The following is a 22,902-nucleotide window of genomic DNA, read 5'->3' on the forward strand; positions in this document are numbered from 1 at the left end:
CCTCTGCAGTCTCCAAGTTGTTATGAGCAGCACAGACTGTCTGATAATACTTCCATGACTTGCAGACCAATTGCACACACAAAAAGAGGCAAGCCAGGTATAAACTCTGTATAAAATGGATGATATTGCTGCCTTCTTAATAGAGCAAATTTGCCAGAAAGATAATGAGTCATGCTTTAACCCGACCTCTGCCACATGGGCTGCTGTTCAGAGGTGGGTTACACACTGATGTCAGCTCCACATCTATTCAAGTCAACTTAACACATAAAATGAACAACATTGAACACTTATATGTAACAGTACAACAACAGTAATACAACTGGAAAAGGGGGAGATGATGTCACCGCAATAGGCTCACAGGCAGTGAAGGTTTTGCATGTTCACGTTTGTCTGTTTTTGATTTTTTATTAAGAAAGGATCCACCAGTGTATGCAACCCAGCACATCAGAAAAAAAGAATTCCCCTTGCCATTATATACAAATTAATTGGAATATTTCTCATATAAATGAAGGATTCAGTGTTGAACTATACATCAGAGTGTATATATACCCTTTGTCAGTCTGCTTACCAACACTTCATCTGAAGTGGTTGAATGTAGCAGACATTTTTTTCCGCTTTAAAAAGTTTGGATATAAAACATCCAATGCTTTTTGGATTTAGTTTTTTCCTTGTCTGATCAGTCTACCTTGTGTTGAGAACTTGTTGAAGGTGTTAATGAGACAGGGAACATCAACACCTTGGCATGCATGAAAGACAAGTCAGGGAGGCTGGCAATGACTTTGGCAGCCTCTTTGCTAAGGTTCTCATCTCTCCGAGGTTTCCTGTTGAGTAGAAGTGAACAGGACAGTGTGTTAATCCAAAAATATACATACATAATTAAGAACATGGAAAAACGAGAGATGGCAAACGAGAGAGTTCATACATGATTAATAGTATACTGTATTATGACAACTTCCATGTTGAAGTCAGTGTCAGAGCCCAGAGGTCTTGTGTATTAAACTTAGAACGAAGGGAAAGGGGACATGTTTCCCACCGCAATCAAAAATTTGATGACAGAAAAAATGAGAGTAGTGTGGTTTTAGGTCGTATTCTTCCCCCCCCAGTTTTATACACAAGGTCGATGATTCCATATGTATTATATATAAAATAACTGAGCACTGAGCCTAGGATTGTTCACAACTAGTATATAAATACATATTTTCTCTGCACAAATCTTAACATTTGGACACAGTTATCATTAGTATAATCTTTGGTTTACAGAGTTTAAATAATCTTTGCATACAATTTGCATTAAATACAAAAATTCCAAACTTGCCAATTTGCCTTGTTTGTGCTAGGATTGATTTCTCATGACCTAATTTTCACATTCAGTGCATGCTGAATATACTACAGTAAAAAGCTGGGATCTATGGTAATGCTTATTATTGTGCTATTGTCACTGGTGAACTCCACAATTCTCCCTATTTTTGTGGTGTAAAGACTAGGGATGCACCGATACCGATACCTAATATTTAGGCGAGTACTCCTACTCGCCCATATTCACCAATACCTTCTCCGATACGGGAACTTACGGTCAGAGGACGGGGAACATGGAGCCAGCTTCCAGTGCGATCAGGGTGGCAAGTAATGACCCGCCTCTGTGATTGGCTGAAAAGCCATCACCATGCTGATTGGCCGGGAAGACAGCTTCCTAGCCAATCATCTTCGAGCCGGCCTAACAGCCAGTTCCTTGCTGATTGGCCGGGAAGCCAGCTTCTCAGCCAATCAGCATCGAGCCGGCTTCCCAGCCAATCAGGAAGCTGGGTCATTACTCATCGCTCCGGCTTTCTGATTGGCCGGGAAGCCAGCTTCTCAGCCAATCAGCATCGAGCCGGCTTCCCAGCCAATCAGGAAGCTGGGTCATTACTCATCGCTCCGGCTTTCTGATTGGCCGGGAAGCCGGTTTCCCGGCCAAGCACAAGCAAGCCGACCAGACAACATGGAGCTGGCTTCTTGGGCAATAAGATAGCCTGGGAAGCCGGCTCCATGCCAGCGGAAGCACCGGTATTGGTACTCGGTTATGATGAGTACCGAAAGCAAAGTATTGGTACTCATACTCTATACCGAAAAACCGATGTCGGTGCATCCCTAGTAAAGGCCCACAAAACTAAATTTGCTGTTTAGCTGCTAACAGTATTTATTTGGTGTATTATAAAGCAGTACACCACGTGAATGATTGCATTGCTTGTTTTATATCTAATTATCTAATAGTTTATTGTGTACTTAAAAATATATTAAAAGCCAAAACTTTCTTTTTATGTTTAGGTAGGGAATAGTTAAAACTGTTTTGTTTTTGCTATGTGTGTATCCCAATGAGATTTACATTCACTTCTGGGCGAAATTCGCACAGTGGGTGCTGCTGTTGGTTTGGCATCCCTTGATCCGCTAATCAAAGTAGCCAGTTGGAAAATCTTCAGACGAACTCTGTACGGGTATTCCGACAGAGGCCATCGGCCGCTGTCAGAATACAAAGCAAACAGCAGGATTTCTCGATCAACACTGGAAAAGTGTATGGCCAGCGTAGCTCAATATTTTAGATAAATATACTTTCTATCTGGGTGGCAACAGACACTAGAACAAACAGAGAGGGTGAATGTCTCTAATGATGACAGACAGCAATAAAAACCTAATCAAATGGAAGAGAGGAAAATCTCTCCAATAGGGACACAGACCAAACCAACGAATGTTTTAGTAGAATGGAGAAGGGTATAAACTCATGCAATGTTTTAACTGCTGTTTGCACCTTCCTGTCCCTGTGACACCGCTTTACCTCAGAGCAGGAAATGTGGAGAAATCTCCCCAACAGTGTCACAGACAGAAGTAAAAACCTGACAAAAGTTCTAACTCCTCCTCACTTTATGTAAAACAAAACTGAGTAGTCATTTTTACCTAGGAGTCCTGTTTCTTATGCAAGGTTTTATTAAGCACAATGTTAATTTTGGCTGATTATACTTTGTGATTAGTTAGTGTGAATTATTACACCAACATGAAGCAGAATATGATTGTTGATCTAATTTAGCTGACCTATGTCCACCTCTTACAACCCATGTACCACTTAGAATGTTTTTTAGGCTTATTTAGATGTATGTACACAATGCACATATAAACCATACAGAAAACACGCACCCGTGTATATGCTTTTTTCAATGTGTTGAGCTGCATTTTAATGCAAGCTAAGATGCTTTTTTTCTGTAGGGTCAAAATACGAAACTTTTTTGGGGGTATTTTGATAGGTACATTGTATCAATGTGCATTGCATTAAAATGCAGCAGGCAGCCTTTTTTTAAAATCAACGAACACCAGTGCACTAGTTTAGTGTGAACGGGGCCCATAAACAGCAATTGTTTTTAGATTGTCCTTCTGTTGAGCCTGGTGTGAACGAGCCCTTTATGCGCCTCATGCACTGCATTTGTTCATTTGGAAATGTAGATCTGAGCTGACTGACTAAAGGGTTACACTGAACCCCATAAAAGAACGCAACCAAGCTTACCAAGAGATTACCCCCATTCGGCATAATCAGGACCAGCAAACAGAACTCTTATCCGTTTTTCAGGGCCTGGCCAGAGCCGGGGGTGATCGGATGTAAACGGACGCATATCCGTTTAGATCTGGCTTTCGATCAGGTCTGCCCCAAAAAGTGACAGACAGACCTGAATGGAATGCCCATGTGAAAGGGCTCCAACTACAAAAGCATAGCACAAGAAGAAACCCACCTTTTTGTTTATGGCTTTATATATTTCCCATTCAGGCCATCTTTTTTCCTAAATCAGACCTCCTCTTATATGGCATGCTAAGGGGAGAGGAATAACTCCACACAGGGCCATAAAGGTCCTCCGCACAGGTTACATACACTCTATGTACTGTATGCACCATTATTAGAGTCTTCAAGGGCCCATAGACAGTAGGTTTTTTTTAAAGAAAGTTTGTTAGTCTCAGTTCATTGGAGTTATGTTAAATGGTCAGCTTAGATGTCAAGAGGAGTAGTTCTTTATGAAGGAACACTTGAAAAGTAAATTGTAGAAGGGAAATGGCCACTCTGCCGAAACTGATGTACTAATGTGATTCTATAAATGCACAATTTCTAGAGATATCAAGAATGGCTTGAATTGGAAACAATGACAGGTTTTCAGTAATATGCATTCTGGGTTACTGTTGTAACAGTTACCTGAAACTAATATTTTATGTGACTTTTGTATTTCATGTAGTTGATGGTCTATATTTTTATTATGTCTGAATTTCATATTTTCTTATGTCTGCATTTCAGATTAGCAGATTCTCCCTCTAGAGCAGGGGTAAACAACCTTGGCATTTCAGCTGTACTAAAACTACAAATCCCATGAGGCATTGCAAGACTGGCAGCCACAGACATGACTCCCAGAAGCATGATGGGAATTTTAGCATCACCACCGCTGAAGAGCCAAGGTTGCCTAACCCTGCTCTAGAGGCTTGTTGTACACACGCTTTGCAATTAGCAGTCTTGCGGAGACCAGATAAGCCATCTGAAAGTTTTAGTTTTCAATACGTCTAAGCGAATTAATACAATAGAAATTAGAGAGGAACACTGACTGCAGATCCTGAAATCATCTCTGAATTGGTGCGGACACTGTCCTTCCTTCTGGAGGGTGGCTACTGTTGTTCACCATGGTCCCTGTGTGTGTACAGTAGCCACCACTCTAAGCTTGTGCCCATGATGGACTACAATCTCAATACAAATAAGTAAACCAAACATGAGATTGTAGTCCATCACAGGAGTGAGCTTGGAGCGGTGGCAACTTTACAAAACACACAGGGACCATGGGGAACAAAAGTAGCCACCCTAGAAGGTTGAAAGGATATCAAAGATAAGTGGCATTGATGCAGTTTTATGCTATAACAAATGAATTAAAGGGATCACTTACATACTTACAACTCAGATGAACTCACCTTGCAGATGTGCTTGTAGTCTCTGCTGTAGACATGAGTCTTGCAAATGCGTCCGTCACTTTGTTGCTGGCACTTGAGCATTCCACTTTCGAAGTTGTCAACGCATATAACTCGGGATCCACACCTTGCAGTATAAAATGATAATCAGCAACTGCAAACCTCAGCATTGTCACCAGTCCAATCAAAACCACCACAACCCACACAAATCTCTAAACATCCGAGTGTTTCGGTTATGGGACATGGGGTTCCAAGTTTAATACATGAAGATATTCCCAGAAGTGCACTGGCAGCTAATAAATGGTTCCGCAACATTTCATTCATGGACTCTTATTTCTAGAGTAATACATCCCCCTTCTCCTGAAGAAAGTACCGTGGGGGATACAAAAAGAGGCTTCTTCGTTGCACATATAGACTAGGGCTCTTATCAGCATCAACACCAGGTCATACATGTGCATCAAAATGATAAATACCTTCCGCAATAAGTTTGTTAATATTGGCATAATAAAAAGGTGCCTTGCACTGGGCGCACTCAGATGTTTACAGAAGCATGTAGAAGACGCACACCAAAACACTCAAAAATGAAACTAATGCCACTACATTAAGCTTGCGGAAGCATGAAGGACACTGAAACCCAAAACACACTGGTAACAATTTGTTTTTCCAAGAAATGGCTTCCTCAAAGGCTGGGAAAAGTAACAAATGTAACAGTATGTTATCACTAAATGACTTACACTAGAACATTGTGATATTAAATCCAGAATGGATACATTTATCAAAAGTATTTCCCTTGTGAGGTTTTTGTGAACAACTCATTTTATGATCCAAAGAAGTGAATCTGTAGCCTGAATCTCTACTTTGTTGTGACTGTTTTATGTTCTTCCTAAGATGCCTCTGTCCTCCAAAGATTAAACTAAAGGCATGATGTACTAACATGTTACTTACCTCTCAGCCATTAGAATCAAAACTTGCCTTGAAACAATATGACTGGTGGCTGGGCAGAAAGAACACACAGGATCATTCAGGCCCGACGTGTTTTCTTTTTTTATTAACATGTATAGGAAAATTCATGAGCCCTCTACTTCCTGTCCTAATCACTAGACCAGACCCGTTACCTTACATGGGTGCTGCCAAGAAAGGAAAATCATGGTGTCTTGAACCATAAAGACAATACTCAGGCCTTTTTCACACAGGCAGGGCAGTGCGGATCGGATGTCACAGTTGTTACATTCATGTCTGTTCAGTTTTTTCCTCCATCTTTCGATGGAGGAAAAAACTGAAGTGACCAGATGCCATGTTGGTCTATGGGAAGTCGGATATAAACAGACATGTGTCCATTTACATCAGATCCAGCATGATCAGGTCTGTGGAAATAGAACACTGTTCCGTTTGCTTTTCCAGACCTGGCTGGAGTAGGGGGTAACTGGGTGTAAATGGACGGCCATAGACTAACAGTGGGCATCTGACTGGGTCCGCCTGTCACTTTCTGACCACATCGGACCGCCTGTGTGAAAAGGGACTTAAATATGTAAACTAAAAGAACCAGTAGATTTACCAACAGGAAACAGGTGCAAATGCCATTCTTTAAACTGCCCTGATATTCATATTGTTTAACTACTAGCAACAACCAGAGGAAAAGTAGGGGACAAAGTACAACTATACTATTTTTTTTTGCTTATGAAGTAAGAAATGTGTCCTTGTTTATACTCTTTTGTGTTATTTTTTTAAAGAAAATAGATCAACTTTGCTCTTTTTTAACAAAACAAAATGTATATTTCAATTACAGTTCTATGCCAAGTTGATTGGGTGTGTAACAAATTCTACACGCTTACTGTGCATGTGCCACATTTAAATACCTTTAAGTTTTAAATACCAAATCTAAACCCAACTACATTTGAGAATTAACTGAAGGTGACAATAAATACAAAGCGAAAGCAAAACTCACTAAATGTGCTGCCAATAAATATGCCCCTCCACCTGCAAAGCCATGAAAGCCCAAAACGGACATTAAACTGACACAAATCCAATCATACTTCTTCACACCCAAAAACAGCAAACAAGGCACCAAAACAGCTCTGCACCATGCCTGGGAAAATGTATAAGCAGCTGACCATTGTCATTATTACCGATAGCAGAGTCAGACAGCACTGTCAATTTTTTGAATACATCTCCTTAAAAGACAGATGAATGGATATAGCATCATAATTTACATGTGACCAATACGCCAATCAGGGAAAACTTTTCGGTGCATGGAGTGTATTTTAACGCATCAGCTGTTAAGTTCCCAGGTATGGCCAGTGACACACGCACACAAGAAAGAAAAATAATCTCAGATGTTTAATACGCTTGGACACATGACTTTCCCAGAAACAAGTTAAATGTGTTAAGTGTGTTAAAAGCATGGTGAGGTCACAGATGTGTTAAAGTGCACCTGTCATTTTGCAGCAAATGCCATATGCAAATGGGAGTGAGAGTTGGGAAGACAGACATTGTCCTTTTCCCCAGATGTGAAAGTATTGGTGTATTGTGAAATGTTGATAAACCTCAACTCCTGTATCATTTATCCCTAAGTACAGTATATACAATATGACATGGCAGCTCTTATATTGATATCTCAAGATGATGAATAAAGGCTGAGCCCGTCAAACCCAACTGTCCCACTAACGTTTTAGTACATTTAACCTGAAAACCAGATAGAGGCAAGAAAATAGTTTTTACGGTAGACATGTAACAAGAGAAATTTGGATGATGCCATGGCTCGTTGCCTGACTGCTATGCTCTTGCTTCAACTCATTGTTGGTCATTGACCTGGCGCGTGTATGCAGATCAGCAAAGGCCGGGAAAAGTCAGTAGTCCTTTATCAACACACTTGTTTTGGGTCAGTGACTAAAAGTACTGTAGCAAGAGGATTAGCATTGTAGCCAGGAAACTAGCATATTCAGAAGGAGAGGTCAGCATTGGCAGCTTCCATGTTTTTCGTTGTGACAGATTTGTTTTAAAATGAAACTCTTGCTCTGTCATTCTTTTAACTGGGGATGGGCTTTAACAATGTTTTCATACAACAACCCTGCATTTATCCTATACAGGTTTGCTTTATTTCCCCCCAACTCCATAAGGACATACTAACCTATCCTACTAAAAGACTGTTTAGCCAAAGGATGTACTGAAAATACCCAGTAATTCTGAGTATGGAGGAAAATACGACTCACTCCTGTCTCGTGACAGTGCTGGTGATTTATGATTGGCTTAGCACAGTCACAAGGGCACAGAAAAAATCCTCAGCGACGTGTAAGCTTTGACTAAAGCAACCTGGAGCTTAAACAGGACTTCTTTTCTTGCTCCCAGCAGCTGAACAAAGGGAAGGTGAGTATGTGCTTTTAGGGAAGAAGGCAATAAAGCAATTAGCTTTAACTGCCTCCGGGCCGGCCGTAGTAGAAAAACGGCGGGCCATTAAGTTCCCCCCCAATTTCAAGTTACACATAAAAAAAGAATAAACCCATACATACACGCATGCAAACATGCGTCGGGGGCGCATACGTGCAAAAAAGACCATTGCGCCCATTGCGCCGCACATGTTACATATCGCCGCGAACGTCGCAGTGAGAGCAATAAGTCTAGGGCCATCAATCACTGATAACACTAAACTGATGAGCGGTAAAAGCTTTTAAAGCGTCGCCTATGGCCAATTTTGGGTATGGTAGTTTTCTGCAATTTCGCGGGTGCGCGCAATTTTAAAGCTTGACATGTTTGGTGTCTATTTACCCGACGTGACCCAATATTTTATATTTTACCAAAAAACTGGTTAATAATAAATGTTTCCTAACATAATGTAAAAAAAAACTTTTTTTAAAAAAAAAGTTCTGTAATTTTTCCTAATTATAATAAAAAATAAAACCCCCAGTGGTGATTAAATACCCCCAAAATAAAGCCCCATCTGTCCCCAAAAAATGGTATAAAATTCATTTCAGTACAGCGTTGCATGACGGAATAAACGTCAGTCAAAGGACTGCAGGGCTGAACACTGAAAAATGGCCCGGCCAGGAAGGGGGTCTAAACACCTGGTCTTGAAGTGGTTAAATTAACCAAGGCAATTTTTTTTTGTCTCATTTAATGTTCTAAAGTTATATATTCTAGATTTAGAAAAGCCAAAAGTGATCCCAAGAGTGCAAACTGCTGCATTAGTAGACTTGTTAGTAGTGAAATGAGAGTAAAAGGCAGGCCAAATATCAATGCACATTTGTAGCATCATATGAAATTATCAATGAACACTTTGAATTCTGGTTGATTGATAATATGCACCCTTTTTCACCTTACACAGGAATGCTATTAGTTTCTAGGCACAAGCCACATAACAATGTATACCTATGTATGTTTTTTTTTTTCCTTTTTCAGTGTTTCATATTTTTCACACAACGTATATATTTTTCATAAACCTTTCACCCACTTAAAAGGAGAAAATTTGTATGTGTACTTTAGAGAATGTTCTGAATTCTTTGCTTTGTTTTTTTCAGCACTTGCCCCTAGAACATGCTGATATCAAGCCAAATCCCTGTTACCCCAACATTACATGTTTCATGTACACTTAAAGCCCAACAATGTGTAGCAATAGAATATTCAATATTGTCCCCTCTCCCCCCGTTGATGAATAATATAACGCTTGTTTTTAACACAGAGTAATACTTACCTTACTCCACAGTCCATGGACAGCTGGCGGTCCCCTCCTGTGTGGGAATGTAGATGAGCACTCCTATGTCATTATGAACAATGCAGGGCAACTGGGTTGGCTGCTGGGCCAGTACTGTATGCGATGACATTGGCTAGCCACAAGACTGGCAAAAAAAGCAGCTTTGAAACAACCAGACATCACAATCAGAACCGATAGAGAGTAAAAATCCTGGACCATGGAGTAAAGTAAGTATTACTCTTTGCTAGATCTTCCCCTAAAAAAAAGCAATATGCTCTTCATCATCTGTACAGGGATGACACAACTTGAATTATTAATACCTGCAGTTAGGCTTTGGCCTACGATGACTATTTTCAAAGAGGTACATATGGATATATATGTTCAAAATGGGCCATTAGAATTAGACCAGTTGCACCCAGGAACTACGATGTATTGATGTGGCATCTTCATTTAAAGTGAACATTCAAAACCAGTGAGTCACTGAACAATAGCAACAAACTACAATATGGCAATCTGGATAAATTGCATGACTTTATTATGGTTTGGTTAAAAATATAAAAAAGGATAGAATTAAGAACAAGTGGAATGCATAACAGTTATTGTTCAAAGACATCCTGAAAACAAGATTGTTAAAGTCCCAATGGTTTTTTTGTTGGTTAGAAAATCTAAGGGATCTTTTAAACTGTAAGTGCATACAGATATCTCAAAACTGACTTCATAACTCGATGAGTACACAGTGAGCCCAAGTAAGTTGAGGTCTATGGTGACCATAACAAATTGGTATACACTGAAGGGGTTTTTAAAAATCCCTGGAGCCAAGCTTCAGCAGGCTGCATAGAGGCGCTCCTGTCCAATCTCTTACTGTGAACATATCATCCTCCCTCTTCATAAACAGCAGCTCATCACGCTGCTTTTTATAATACTTCAGTGGAGTCCTTTACATGTGCTTGGGAAGCTTTGATGTGTAATGTGAATTACAATAGCTGCAGTGAAGCCAGCGAGAAACAGACTTCTTACAGGAAAGCACAGAGGTAGGCAACCTTGGCACTTCAGCTGTTGATGAACTACAAGTCCCATTGGCAAAGACGTGATGGAATTTGTCGTTCCATCACAGCTGGAGTGCCAAGGTTGTCTACCTCTGCTCTAGCAGATGCTAAATGCATATAGTTTCACTGTCGGGCGTTTGGAATTTATTTGATACCTATTATCATCTTACTCTAGTGATTAAAGATGTCTGTGGGCTTTTAATTGACATATATATGTGCATGACCAAGAAACTGAACGTGTTCTTGCATCATTAGAGCTTGCAATCAACTAACACACAAATATAGTACATATATGGTAGCGTGTTTTACTTGCCAAAGTATTTGTATTTTTGTCCATCTATTCCTGAGATTTACAAAGCCCCCTTACATGGCACAGCCAGTTGGGTGACAGCACTTCTAGTTTAAATAATACAATGGTGTCCACTTGCCATCCCCAGCCTTCTAAATGGACAGCGAGTACAGCACCAAATTGATGCCTCTGCTCATTCTGCTCTCTACTATCAGGATGTCCTTATTCAACACATTTACATGCAGTACAACTGACTGGAGCCTTGTGCTGCTTCTTCCCCTCCCAAATGCTGACATATCGAAGATTACAGGAAGATACAAAACGGTACCACAAACTCCTACTTATTCACTTTTCTTAAATGGCTCTTATAGGTCAGGGTGGTGTCATCAATACTGCCCTTCCTACCTTAAGCTGGCCATACGCTATGCGAATTTCAAACAGTTCTTCATGAACCGGACAAAATTCACACAGTGGGTGCCTTTCCAGCTGGGATCCCTCAATCAGCTGATCTAAGGAGCCGGTTGGAAAGTCTTTGAACAAATGGTGCTTTGCAGCCAACATTCCTCCATCAATGCTCTTAAGCGTTAATGGAAGAATCTGTTCTATTTTTTAGCCCGTGGGTTGAACTAAAAAGGCTTTGCATGTTAATGAGAAGATGCTCAGTCTGACCCTCTAGTTTCACATTCAAACTGCTCATGGTAGTTTGGAATCTGCACAAAGGAGTTCACCATAGATACTTCTAAAAAGGTAAGAATTATGTTTTAAAAATATATTTTTAGGTATGCTGTGTGAATGGGAACATATAAGAAACATATAGAGGGGTTCTCTTTTATTTGACTGCAAAAGTGGAACTACACTTTAAGTCATCAGTGGACACCCCTCTAGAAACCAGATAGTTGGTACACATAAAATATACACTCCATGTACTTGCTGGCTCTTGAATTCTGCAGATTTTTACACCTTGCTCTGATAGAACACTCAGAGCTGCATAATAACTGAATTAGAAAGCTTTGATACCAATAATACCAATAATGATGCAGATGCCATCAGAAAGACTGCTTATCTTAAAAGGAACCTCTCATGACCAAAATGTGGGAGCTGCCACTGTTGACTTAAAAGCTTCCTCTCTGCTTTATTATCATCTAAGTCACTAACCTGAAAGTAGAATGTTCATAGTAAGTGTTCCAAAAAACTAAGTAGTAAATCAAAGATATGAACGACAATCCTAGAACTTGTACCTAGAACTATGTCAGTAATGGCACCTACTACACTCATGTCCTGGCAGGTTCAACTGACTGCTGATTGCTTGCCTGTTTTATTACCGCAGGATGACCGCAAAATGGTTATTGTTGTATGTGTGAGCTTTTCCACTGATACTTTAAGGATTCCACGTTATGTGGGAAGAGAATGCGAAAAGAACCACAATGACTACATCATATTAATGGGAAACTAGAAATGTGTTTGACTAACTTCATTTAAATTTTAAACATCTTTCATATACTATCCATCATGATTTCAATAAATCCCTAATTTCACATATAAATATTTAATACATAGCACTTTGTTGGTGAGGATGGTAGGCTTTCCAACAAGAAAGTCTAGCATTGCCCACTCACGTGATGACAGTTTCTAACTGAACATCCACATGGGTCTGCTAACTACAGGGAAAGGGACGTGTTCTTCATCTTACTTAATTAGAATTGAGTTTTGCGATCTGATGTTCTGCTCTTCAGGTCTTTTCAGAACACAGGCTATTCACAACATAGCAATAAGTCAGCAGTGTGGTAAATATGAACGGTTTATATGTCATATTTCATATTTACCCAACTAGAAAAATATTATAATTATAGTCTTGAACATAAATCATTTACAAAACATTATACATTCCTTTTGAGGTGCTTAAGATAATTAGTGGTAATATGCACTAAAGTAAAAACAAAACAAAAAAACAACCAGCTGTCTTGTTTGTAGGAAAGCCACAGTGACTTGCTCATGCTTTCTAAGGCAACCATTCTGACACTCAGCTGACCTGGGAAAGTGGTGGTGCTGTTAAAGCCACTGTCATCCACGGGCCCAAAGAAATCAAGATTCAGGAGAGTGGAACCTCCACTAGCTTGAAATTCAGAGACCACGTTGATAGTCAGCCACAAAGAAGGTAAGCCAGAGGAAGTATTGTGTGTGTAAAAAGGGGGTAAGACATACACTTAAACATGCATGATATTATTACTAAATATGCCACAGTTAGAAAATACCAACAGCTTACATAGTTACTGGCAAGAATGAGCGAACAAAATGCAAGAATTCATATAAAGAAATCAAGATTAGAATAGATCTTGAGACCTTGTACATTGCTATACATTTGTTTTACAGGAAACAAAAGATAAAAAGATACACACAGTTCTACAATTTAATGGGAAATAACCCAGTGTATTTTCACAGTGACTGCCCTGGTCACTTAATGAAGGAGCGATCAGTACACTAGGTTTTGGTGCAGATACCGGTTTGAAGTCTTAATCCAGACACCTAACCCACATACAACATGGTCTTGCTTACCTCAAAGACATCAATCAGCAATTAAGTTTGCACATCATATTGTTAGCCAGCACTGCTCCTCCTGTTCTAATCCTGGCCAAACACAGGAGTCACAAACCCTAAGGAACCATTCATACATATGCATTTTAATATAACCTCTTGCCTGATTAGATAGCTTCGGTAGGTCCTAATGTTACATAGATTTGGTAATTCTAAAGCTGATTGTACAAAGATTGAATGGTCAGTTGTTATTTGTGTTTTGAGCTTAAGGTTAACATTTATTAGCTTTTAAGGCAGCGTGCAGCAATATCTAAAAATGACAATACTAGGATAATGTATGAATTATCATGGATGTAATGTAAAAAAACGAGGAAATAGACAGATCATATGTAAGGAACACAGCCTATAATCCTCCCTTTCAAGAACACGGTCTAAAACAATAAGAAAACAAATTTTTACACAAACAACCAGAATTAAACCCTGGAGGGACACCTTGCTTCTTTAAAACATCTCTCTCTCCAACAACTGTCATAAAAAGAAAAGCTTTCAACACCCACCTAGCACTTACTCCAGGCCAGTCCAACAAATGCTGGATCTAGTCACACTTGGCTACAGAGTCTTGTATGCTCCATCACCACCCATAACGCGTTTCAATAAGAACCTCCGAATGGCTAGTCAGGTACAGCCAGAAGATCGGTGGTCTTAAAAATTAAAGCTTGCAATTTCATTACATACAGTACCTTATTTTAGACCCAGAGATGATCACTGGGCCTCTGTGCATATTCTCAAAAACATAAGAGGACCCTGCCTTAGTACAGCTCTCAAGAGTGCCCAGCCCTGAAGCAAGCAAAGGGCTGGCTCTTTGGAGGAGTAATTCAACTATCAAAATGCCTTTATGGGTGGATACCAGACTGGAGGAGTGAGTGTTCCTGGACAGGCTGAATCTGTATGCAGACTGCCTGAAGTAATGCCTACATGTGATACTAGCCCTCCATGATTGAAAACTGAAATCCAATTAATGAAATGGGAGGGCCAGGGACAGCGATAGTGAGAAAGGTTAGGGCAGAGGATGCTGGATGTCCTCCAGCTAGGAAATGAGGCTGGTTCTGACTTGCTGCAGCTTCTAATGCACATTGTCAGGAGATCTCGGGTTTAAGTGAAATATTTTAATCAAGACTACGTTTACAAAAACATAAATAATTCAGCTAGTTTTGGCTGTTGACATGTAATTCAAGCTCAGCAAAGCTAAGTTCACAACGTTGCCGAATGACAAGAAATGATTAAAGCAATTTATTATCAACAATAAATTTTTTATTTAATTTTTAGAATATATTTTTAATGATTGTACTTATATCATTAAAGCATTTTGACACTGTAAACTAGTCTTGATGTATTTTTCATAAAATATAATAAGTATAACAAACACACTTCAAACCCAGTAAAAGTACTAAAATATACTAAGGGGGTAATTTTGGATCCATTGAGTATTCCTTGGTGTGGGCCAAGCCTGGGCATCCTAGTGTTAAAAGCTGCTAAATTTTACTTGCTTAACTGCGGACATAAAACTGAATTATTTCCCATTAAAAAACAGAAAGCAGAAAATTCTAAGAAGAAAGATTTGAGGTATAAGTAACAGGATGTAAGACAACAGCAAGAGAATGAAACCAATGCATTCAGGCTTTCCTTCATTGACTGACGTAGAAAAGACTCAATCTCCAATACCAGTGCAATGGAGTAAGTACAGTAACAGTCTTAATTAAAAAAAAAAAAAGAGCTCAAGACCTCTACTGCAGTGTATGAGGATACTTAAAATATTATGTCAGCATGTCAAACAGTTTAGCACTACTTGACAATTAAGAATAGGGACAGTAATAAGATTACTGAATGAGGAAATTTAGAGCAGAATTGGAAAGTAAAAGGAATGTACAGATGAATATATAACCAAGCTGTAAACATACCTTGCTCTTCAACTGGTCAAACATCAATGAATAAATAAATAACAGTGTGAAAACATATTGTTTTTACAGGAACTATCTAGTCATACTTTACAAATGCTCTGATTTATAGAAATTTTAGAGTTTACATTAAACAAATTTGAGTTTGAAACCCATAAACATTTAAGGGGGCGTTTTGATTAAAAATGGGTATCCAGCATGTGCCTTTGACCACTTTGTGACACAGTTAATTCCCCCCACAGCCCCCATATTTAACGAGACCAGGAGCTGCATTTACAAATTTCACCCTCAGTACCATCTGCTGATAAAATCTGGTATTATAGTAATAGATTTCTCTGAGGACCATTGTACATTACTAAAGTGGGGTTCAGTCCACCAAGATAAGTGATTTGCAATTAAGATGGAAATCCATTTTAACACTGTACACTCTTTCAAAGACAAGCTGCCCTTTGTGCTGATGAATAGATCTACTTCAGCCCAACTACTCGTGTTGAGAATGGAAAGAGGAAAGAAAGCCTGAATCTCCCAAGAAAAGACTGACAAGACAAAGAAAAGGTTAGGAGAGAGAAGATTGTTTGGTCTGTGAAGCTCTCTTATGTCTAGGTGTGCTGCTAGAGGCTCTACGGAGAGACGTACCATCTAAGGGGTTGGTAAGGCCACTGCTACTCCAGTCAAACTGGACAGGTGGGAGAGATTCCTGCAAAAGAAAGAAAGCATGACAAAGATTACATTATGCAGCTTCAAAAAGAATATTTGAAATAGATTCCCCCCAGAGAGAGGTTGTCCTCTCCAACAGTTCTATAGTAATCCCCTTTCTATTGTTTACAATGCTTGAAGGACTGAAGTCTGACCATACCAGTACAAAAGTTTCAACAGACTCAAAGAGCAGTGTTTTCCAAACTGAGATGTGTACCACAGGTGGTAACCACCTACACTGTGGAGGGACAGTGCAAGTCTCAGGATTTCTGTGCAGAAAACAACCACATATGTGCTCTTATAATATTGTGCTTCCTAGCAGTAGTATGTATAGGCACGGTAAAACAATGTAGAGGACTGTATTTGCTCTACTAAAGATTTAGGAAAAGACAACATTCCGAATGGTGACAGTATATGGAAGTTGGACATGTGGCTATTTTTTCCTTTAATTGTTTGGGTGGCACTCAGACACCTCATTGGTTGTAACAGTGATTCACAAGTGAGCAAACTTTGGGGAAAAATTAGCATACAGAATAATTTTTTCCCAAAGTTTGCTTACTTGTGAATCACTGTCACAACCAATGAGGTGTCTGAGTGCCACCCAAACAATTAAAGGAAAACATAGCCACAAGTCCAACTTCCTTACACTGTCAGCATTCAGGATGTTGTCTTTTGAAGTGCAGTTTTGTTGTTGAAGTGCAATACCAGGTTTAACCAGCAGAATGAGCTGTAAGAGAGCTGGAAGTTATAGCTCAATTCAGGTTAAACCTAGGATATGTGTAAAAAGTAAATTGGTATTAATACACAAACTAGGGTTTTAGTTTTTTGTTTTTTTTAAAACACTTCAACACCTAATGTTTTTAGTATTTATGCAATGTATGGGGTATGATTGTTATCTGCAGAGTCTACTTTAATATGACTGCCCTCAGGATCAAAATTCAGCCTATGGACTGAATGCATGCCGTGCCATGAACCCTATAAACATGATGAAACTCTTCTTTACACATAGTGGTCCTGTATTTTCTATATGGGATTTGTTTTAATCAGTATACCGCGAGCTACAGCTCGCGGTATACTGAGACGCCGCAGCTGGAGCGGATCCCGACGTAGATGACGGGATCCGCCCAGCTGCGTGAGTGACAGCTGGCTCTGCCTATCTAGAGGCAGAGCCAGCTGTACACGCCCCCTCCCCCGTCCGTTCCGCCAGTCAGCGCTGGCAGATCGGAGAGGGGACTCCAGCCCTCCCCCTGTCACGGCAGAGAGCCGTGACAGGATCGAGAGGTGAGCGAACCCGGTATGTGTTCGCTCACCTCCCGATCTACTGAGCCGACCTGTGACAGTCTCATTGTCACAGGTCGGCTAGAACTATGAGGTGAGTGGAAATCACTCATCTCATAGTTCTCCTTTAAGGAGGGGGCCATGGAGTTCATTTTTACCATACATAACCCTGCCCGTACTGTGCTGGCAGATCTCATAATCAGTTGTAAATTAGTTCTGAACACTGTCTGTCCTAACAAAGTGTTAAAGATGAGCGTAAACTGACTGTCTCTACTTGTCCCTCTAAAATTGCTCAGTCCTACATATAATCTTGCTCTAAAAGAAATAGGAAAGGAAGGTAAAAAGGAAAAATACTGCTGGAATCTGCCTTCTACCCATGGTGCCTCCCAAGACATCATACACAGAGTATAAGGAAATTCAATTCTACAAATTAACCTACAGGAACATAAACTACACATACAATTTAATAAAGATATGACCTCCATGAAACCATGAACAAGAATTGCATCCCTCCGATGATCTCTACTACCGATCTCATAAATTGCTTTATTCACATATGGCTGTCATGGAGTGAATGGTTTGTGAGGGAGGGTAGGGATCCGTTTAAACTGCATGGCTATAATTGTTAATATGATTACATTATATAACAAATACAAAGCTTCTGTGAAAAAACTTACAATATATTATACCATAAGTCTAGCTGAAGGAGTGGGATGTGGAGTGCAGGCACCTGTTATTCATAGTAAGAAAGGCTCTAATTAAAGGAAAGCTCCCCAGGTACATAATTAAAGATGTAGCCAGGACTAGGAAGGCTTTAGTTCTCAGCTTTGACTATCTTGGACACAGCAACATACTTATTGTTCATTACAGAGGAAAGCACTGGTCATCTTGGGATGGGATACAAGGTGGCCAGAACCTTACAATGAGGTGGTAAAAGGGTGGACGTCTGTAGGTCAGTTTTTAGAAGAGATCATGTAGCAGAGATGAGAACATCTTGGTGTATGTGCTCCACTGACAATCTGGTGGTCCGGAAACTGAGATTTCCCATCTGGATATTCCAAATTGCAGGGAGCGCCCCTATATTCTACAGTGTGGAACCCCCCATCACCACTGACCTCTAGTCAGCAGTGTAAGTAGGATGCAATTCCATCTAACAAGCAAAAGGAGGGGATTACGGGGCGGCATTATGTGGTGAGATGTCACAGGCCTAGTAAGGAAGTACTATTCTTGCATATCAGATGCTACCCTAATAAGAAAAAAAAAAGAAAAGTAATTTACTGTAAATCTGGCTTATAGTACAAGGGGGAAGTGTATGTAAGTCAGTGTGTGTTAGTTCTCTTTGATGGGGAAGTCAATTAGTAAGGGGTCCAAAGGATCTCTCTGTTAGTTCACTGAGTAGACTGCTTTGCATGGTGGAAGAAATCAGTGATCTACTGCAAATTCTGTCAAACCAGAATTCTTCTCCCTGCAGTGCACTGACTGCTATTATCACTAATGCAGTAATACAGCGGAGTAGGTTGATGGCAGGTGTGGCAACGTATAGTAGTATATTTTATACACAGACAATGTAAAATATATAACTAAAATAGAATGTAGATATGGATACTTAATGACAAGACAACCAATATACCTGCATCTGATCGGAAGAGGAAATGTCATCGGGAGGAACATGAGAAGACTGTCCGATTGAGGCAATTTTCTCTGCAGCAGATAAAGGCTTGAGGGGCTCTTTCGTGGGCTCCAGCATACCCTACACAAAGATGTAAAAGAAATAAATTGATAAGAGAACATTCTTAATAACTTCATAATATAATTTTCTGGAAATATCTGGAAACAACAGGGCTAAGGACCCATGTGATGGTGCTCAGACCTAGGGATTGGCCATGTAGACATCCAGTGCTGTATCACAGGAGGTAGGGAACAGAGTCATATGTTCCCTATACCAGACAGCGGGTATGTCATAGGCCTCTGGGAGGGGCAAACAGGATTGCGGGAGAGAGTTGTCAAAGTATCAGAATATGAATGAGGAAAATACAGGTTTGCTTTAAAACTATAGGGATACTATAGGGGTACTTTCAGAAAGTACATTTTGTGAATTGTTATGACTGTTTGACTAACAGTGGTGCTAAATGCATAAGTATTATCATACATTTTAATCACATTCTACCAAATAATTGTGGTGCTACAAATGAGGAGATTGCCAACAAGAGGTTAAAACAGTACAGTGAGATAAAAATCATCCAAATAATGTAGCTGGTAGGAGATACCATAAAGAGATACACATAGGCTAGTCATACACTCCGAGACCCACGGGCTGAATGAGAAAAAACTCTCAATTCTCCTATCTACACTAACAGCATGGCTAGGGAAATTCCCCCTGGTCTATAGTAATGGGACATTGGTGGGTTAGAATATTCTGACAGTGACGGCAGTGGATTGGTTGTCAAGAAAGTTATGTCAAAATTTCATGTTACATTTTATTAAGGCTTAATTTGCTAAACTGATATGCACAGATTTTTATTGATTACACATACATTATGTACAGTGTAAAGGCAAAAGTATGTAGATACCCTTCCAAATGATTGAGTTCCGGTGTTTCCAGTGAAGCGTTAATGCTACAACATGCAAAGATATTTTAGACAATGGTGAATTTCCACCTTGTGGCAACAGTTTGTGAAAGACTCTTTTCCTGTTCCAGAATGACCTGGCCCTGTGCACAAAGCTGGCTCCATAAAAGACACGGTTTGATGTGGAGAAACTCAGGTGTCCAGCACAAAGTCTTGCCCCTTAACCCTAATAAATTCCCTTTGGGTAAACCGGAGAGCCTTCTTGTTCAGCATTAGTATTTGATCTCAAAATTATCTTTTGGATGAATTGGAACAAAACTGAAAATGCTGTTTTGTACACACTGACCTTATACAAGCTTAAACCTGTGTGTACAAGACTGAAATGCAATTTTAAATACAGGGGGGAAAAAGGAAAAAAAAAAAAAAAAAAGACTCACCAGACCAGCTGCATACATGGGAACAATGACGGGATGCTTCTTGTCAGCTGTAAAAAACTATTTAAAAAAAAAAAAAAAAAAACATGTTGGAGTTAAAAAACATAAATAAAATGCTACAAAACACTATTTATGAAAAAATAGTTTAAGTATAATTTCAGGCAGCTAAACCACATAATACATACACCGATCAGTCATAACATTATGACCCCTGAGAGGCAACATGAATGACAATGATTATCTCAGTACAATGGCACCTGGAAGAGGGTGGATGTATTAGGCAGCAAGTGAACATTTTGTCCCTGACGTTGATGTGTTGGAAGCAGAAAAAACAAGCATGCGTACGTATTTGAGCAACTCTGACAAGGACCAAATTGCGATGGCTAGACGACTGGGTCAGATCAACTCCAAAACTGCAGCTCTTGTGGGATGTGCCCAGTCTGCAGTGGTCAGGACCTATCAGCGAAGGCTGGCCCATATAGTCCAATCCAATAGAAGAGCTATTGTAGCTCAATTTGCTGAAAAAAAAGTTAATGGTGGGTCCGAGAGAGGTATCTGAACCCACAGAGAATGCAGTTTGCTGCGTATGGGGCTGCATTTCCGCAGACCGGTCAGGGTGCTCATGCTGACCCTTGACCACAGCCAAAAGCACCTACAATGGGCACATGAGCAATGAAAGAAGGTGGCCTGGTCTCCACATCCACTGTCAACTTCAGTACAACATTATCCTCCACTCTGACCACTTCTCCGCCCATCTATCTCCAGTATCTCCTCCCCCACTTTGCAATCATTTTTTCCATAGTAATTTTTCACCACTCTCCTGCTCCATTTCTGTTCCTGTGAGATGCAAAGAGCTCCCTCTCTTTCCATCTCACCGTGACTGCCCACTTTTTTTGACCATGCTCTGTTCTGTTCCTTCTCACCAAAGTCAGAATTTTCCCCCTTTCCGCACCTCTACGCTTTCTCGCTCATTTTCTTGAGTCATCCTCTTCGGTGCCCACTCTTCTTTTACTCCCTAATGTTTTTTCATGTGTCCTTCTCCTGTGCCTCCTTCACTCTGAAGTTCTCTCCAGTGTACAATATGGTCCCATGTGTTAAATTCTTGTCCCCAGTTCTCCTTGTTGCTCACCCATGATCCAATCCCATCAACACCCTGTCATGTGCGCTCCATTATAGAAGCCCTCTCATCTCCATTGTTCATTTTGTATATGTCCTTTTGGCCTCCCCTGATCACCCTTCACTCCAACATTTGTTCCTCATTACTGCTGTCCTCCTTACTGCTGGGTCCCTCTCCTGCACATCTTCTACTTTCTTCCACCATGTGTGGGCATGATTTTATCAACTTAAATCAATTTTCCTTAGGTCAGTTTAAAAAGAACAGTGAGGTTGGATTTTCAATCATGTTGTTGTCATGAGGTTGTAGCATGTAAAGTATTGGGAATGATTTGTCCATTTAGTCTTTTACTATTTTTTGCAAGCAAACTTTGATCTTTTGAGTTTTGTGTTAATGAATAATGTGGTCAATGTGCAACACAGCTACAATGTCACTTTAAGAGTTTTTATAAACAGAACATTTTAAATGTTTAACTGTGGATCTTTTTCTAGACAGCAGTGGAGTGAACACAGAAAGAGAAATTTAGCTCCAATCTAACAAAAGATAAAGTACTAGACAGCTCCCCAGCCAAACCACACAGCACAGAAACTGCATTCGATGTGCTTAGTGGGCCACCTGGCAAAAAGTAAAGGCCAAAAATGATTCACCCAAGACTGTGCTCTAAAGCAGTTGATGTCTGCCCTGAAACAGCTAGTTAGCAGGTTCCTTCAAGCAGCTTGCTCCTTCCCTACAGAGCCATTCTCCAGCCGCTCCGTGGCTTTCAGAAACAGACAATAGCGCCAAGACCCCAGCTAACATACTATGTTCCGTGTGTCGATTCCAAGGGAGCACAAGAGCTTTTTGTTGCTATGTGAACCTCCCCACTGGTACTTCAGTCCGAAGGCATCGTGGATATCCTGCAGCTCAACCCATATGTCCAGCACTTCAGGGTGTAACCTTTAAAAAACAAAAAATACAGGTTAGCGAGCTTCCACAGGTTGTCAGGTTTCAGCTCTGTACACACGGCATGACAACGATACATCTGTTTTACAGTGTATTATCCAACATAACCACAGAACAAAATCAGCTATAGGATGTTTTAGTTTAGGAAATGCTTTGAATCATTGTTAATGTCAAAAGTTAATTATCAAAATGAATGCTGCACATGCATTATACAGACAATATTACAAGGTTTAAAAAAAACAAAACACTTCCTCTTTGTAACTACTAAACAATAATCTGTATACAGGCAATTTCCCCATATCTCAACAATCTCCATGACCCTCCGGCTCCATCTGTCAAGTAAGCAAGAGAGAATTCACAAATGGCTTGCAATTACTCACAAACACCTGAAATGTATTGGGAGCTG

General features: G+C 40.1%; 1 protein-coding gene across 3 annotated transcripts in view; it reads right to left on the reverse strand.

Annotated features, from left to right (window-relative positions):
- Positions 1–667: 667 nt before the first annotated feature.
- The window catches only part of AFTPH (aftiphilin), a 63,347-nt gene continuing 41,112 nt past the window's right edge, over positions 668–22,902 (reverse strand). Inside the window, exons 4-11 of one of the 3 annotated variants that reach the window (XM_018555967.1) lie at positions 22,355–22,490; positions 20,444–20,500; positions 19,070–19,189; positions 16,102–16,162; positions 15,469–15,480; positions 13,008–13,091; positions 4,963–5,086; positions 668–821 (exon numbers count right to left, since the gene is read on the reverse strand). In XM_018555967.1, the coding sequence (XP_018411469.1) occupies positions 677–821; positions 4,963–5,086; positions 13,008–13,091; positions 15,469–15,480; positions 16,102–16,162; positions 19,070–19,189; positions 20,444–20,500; positions 22,355–22,490 (739 nt within the window). In that variant the 3' untranslated portion in view covers positions 668–676. The remainder of the gene's footprint in view (positions 822–4,962; positions 5,087–13,007; positions 13,092–15,468; positions 15,481–16,101; positions 16,163–19,069; positions 19,190–20,443; positions 20,501–22,354; positions 22,491–22,902) is intronic. The other 2 variants (XM_018555976.1, XM_018555984.1) reach the window with 2 other exon arrangements.

This window comes from Nanorana parkeri, unplaced genomic scaffold (genome assembly GCF_000935625.1).
Source record: "Nanorana parkeri isolate BGI_ZX_2015 unplaced genomic scaffold, ASM93562v1 scaffold11, whole genome shotgun sequence".
In the NCBI taxonomy this organism is placed as follows: domain Eukaryota; kingdom Metazoa; phylum Chordata; class Amphibia; order Anura; family Dicroglossidae; genus Nanorana; species Nanorana parkeri.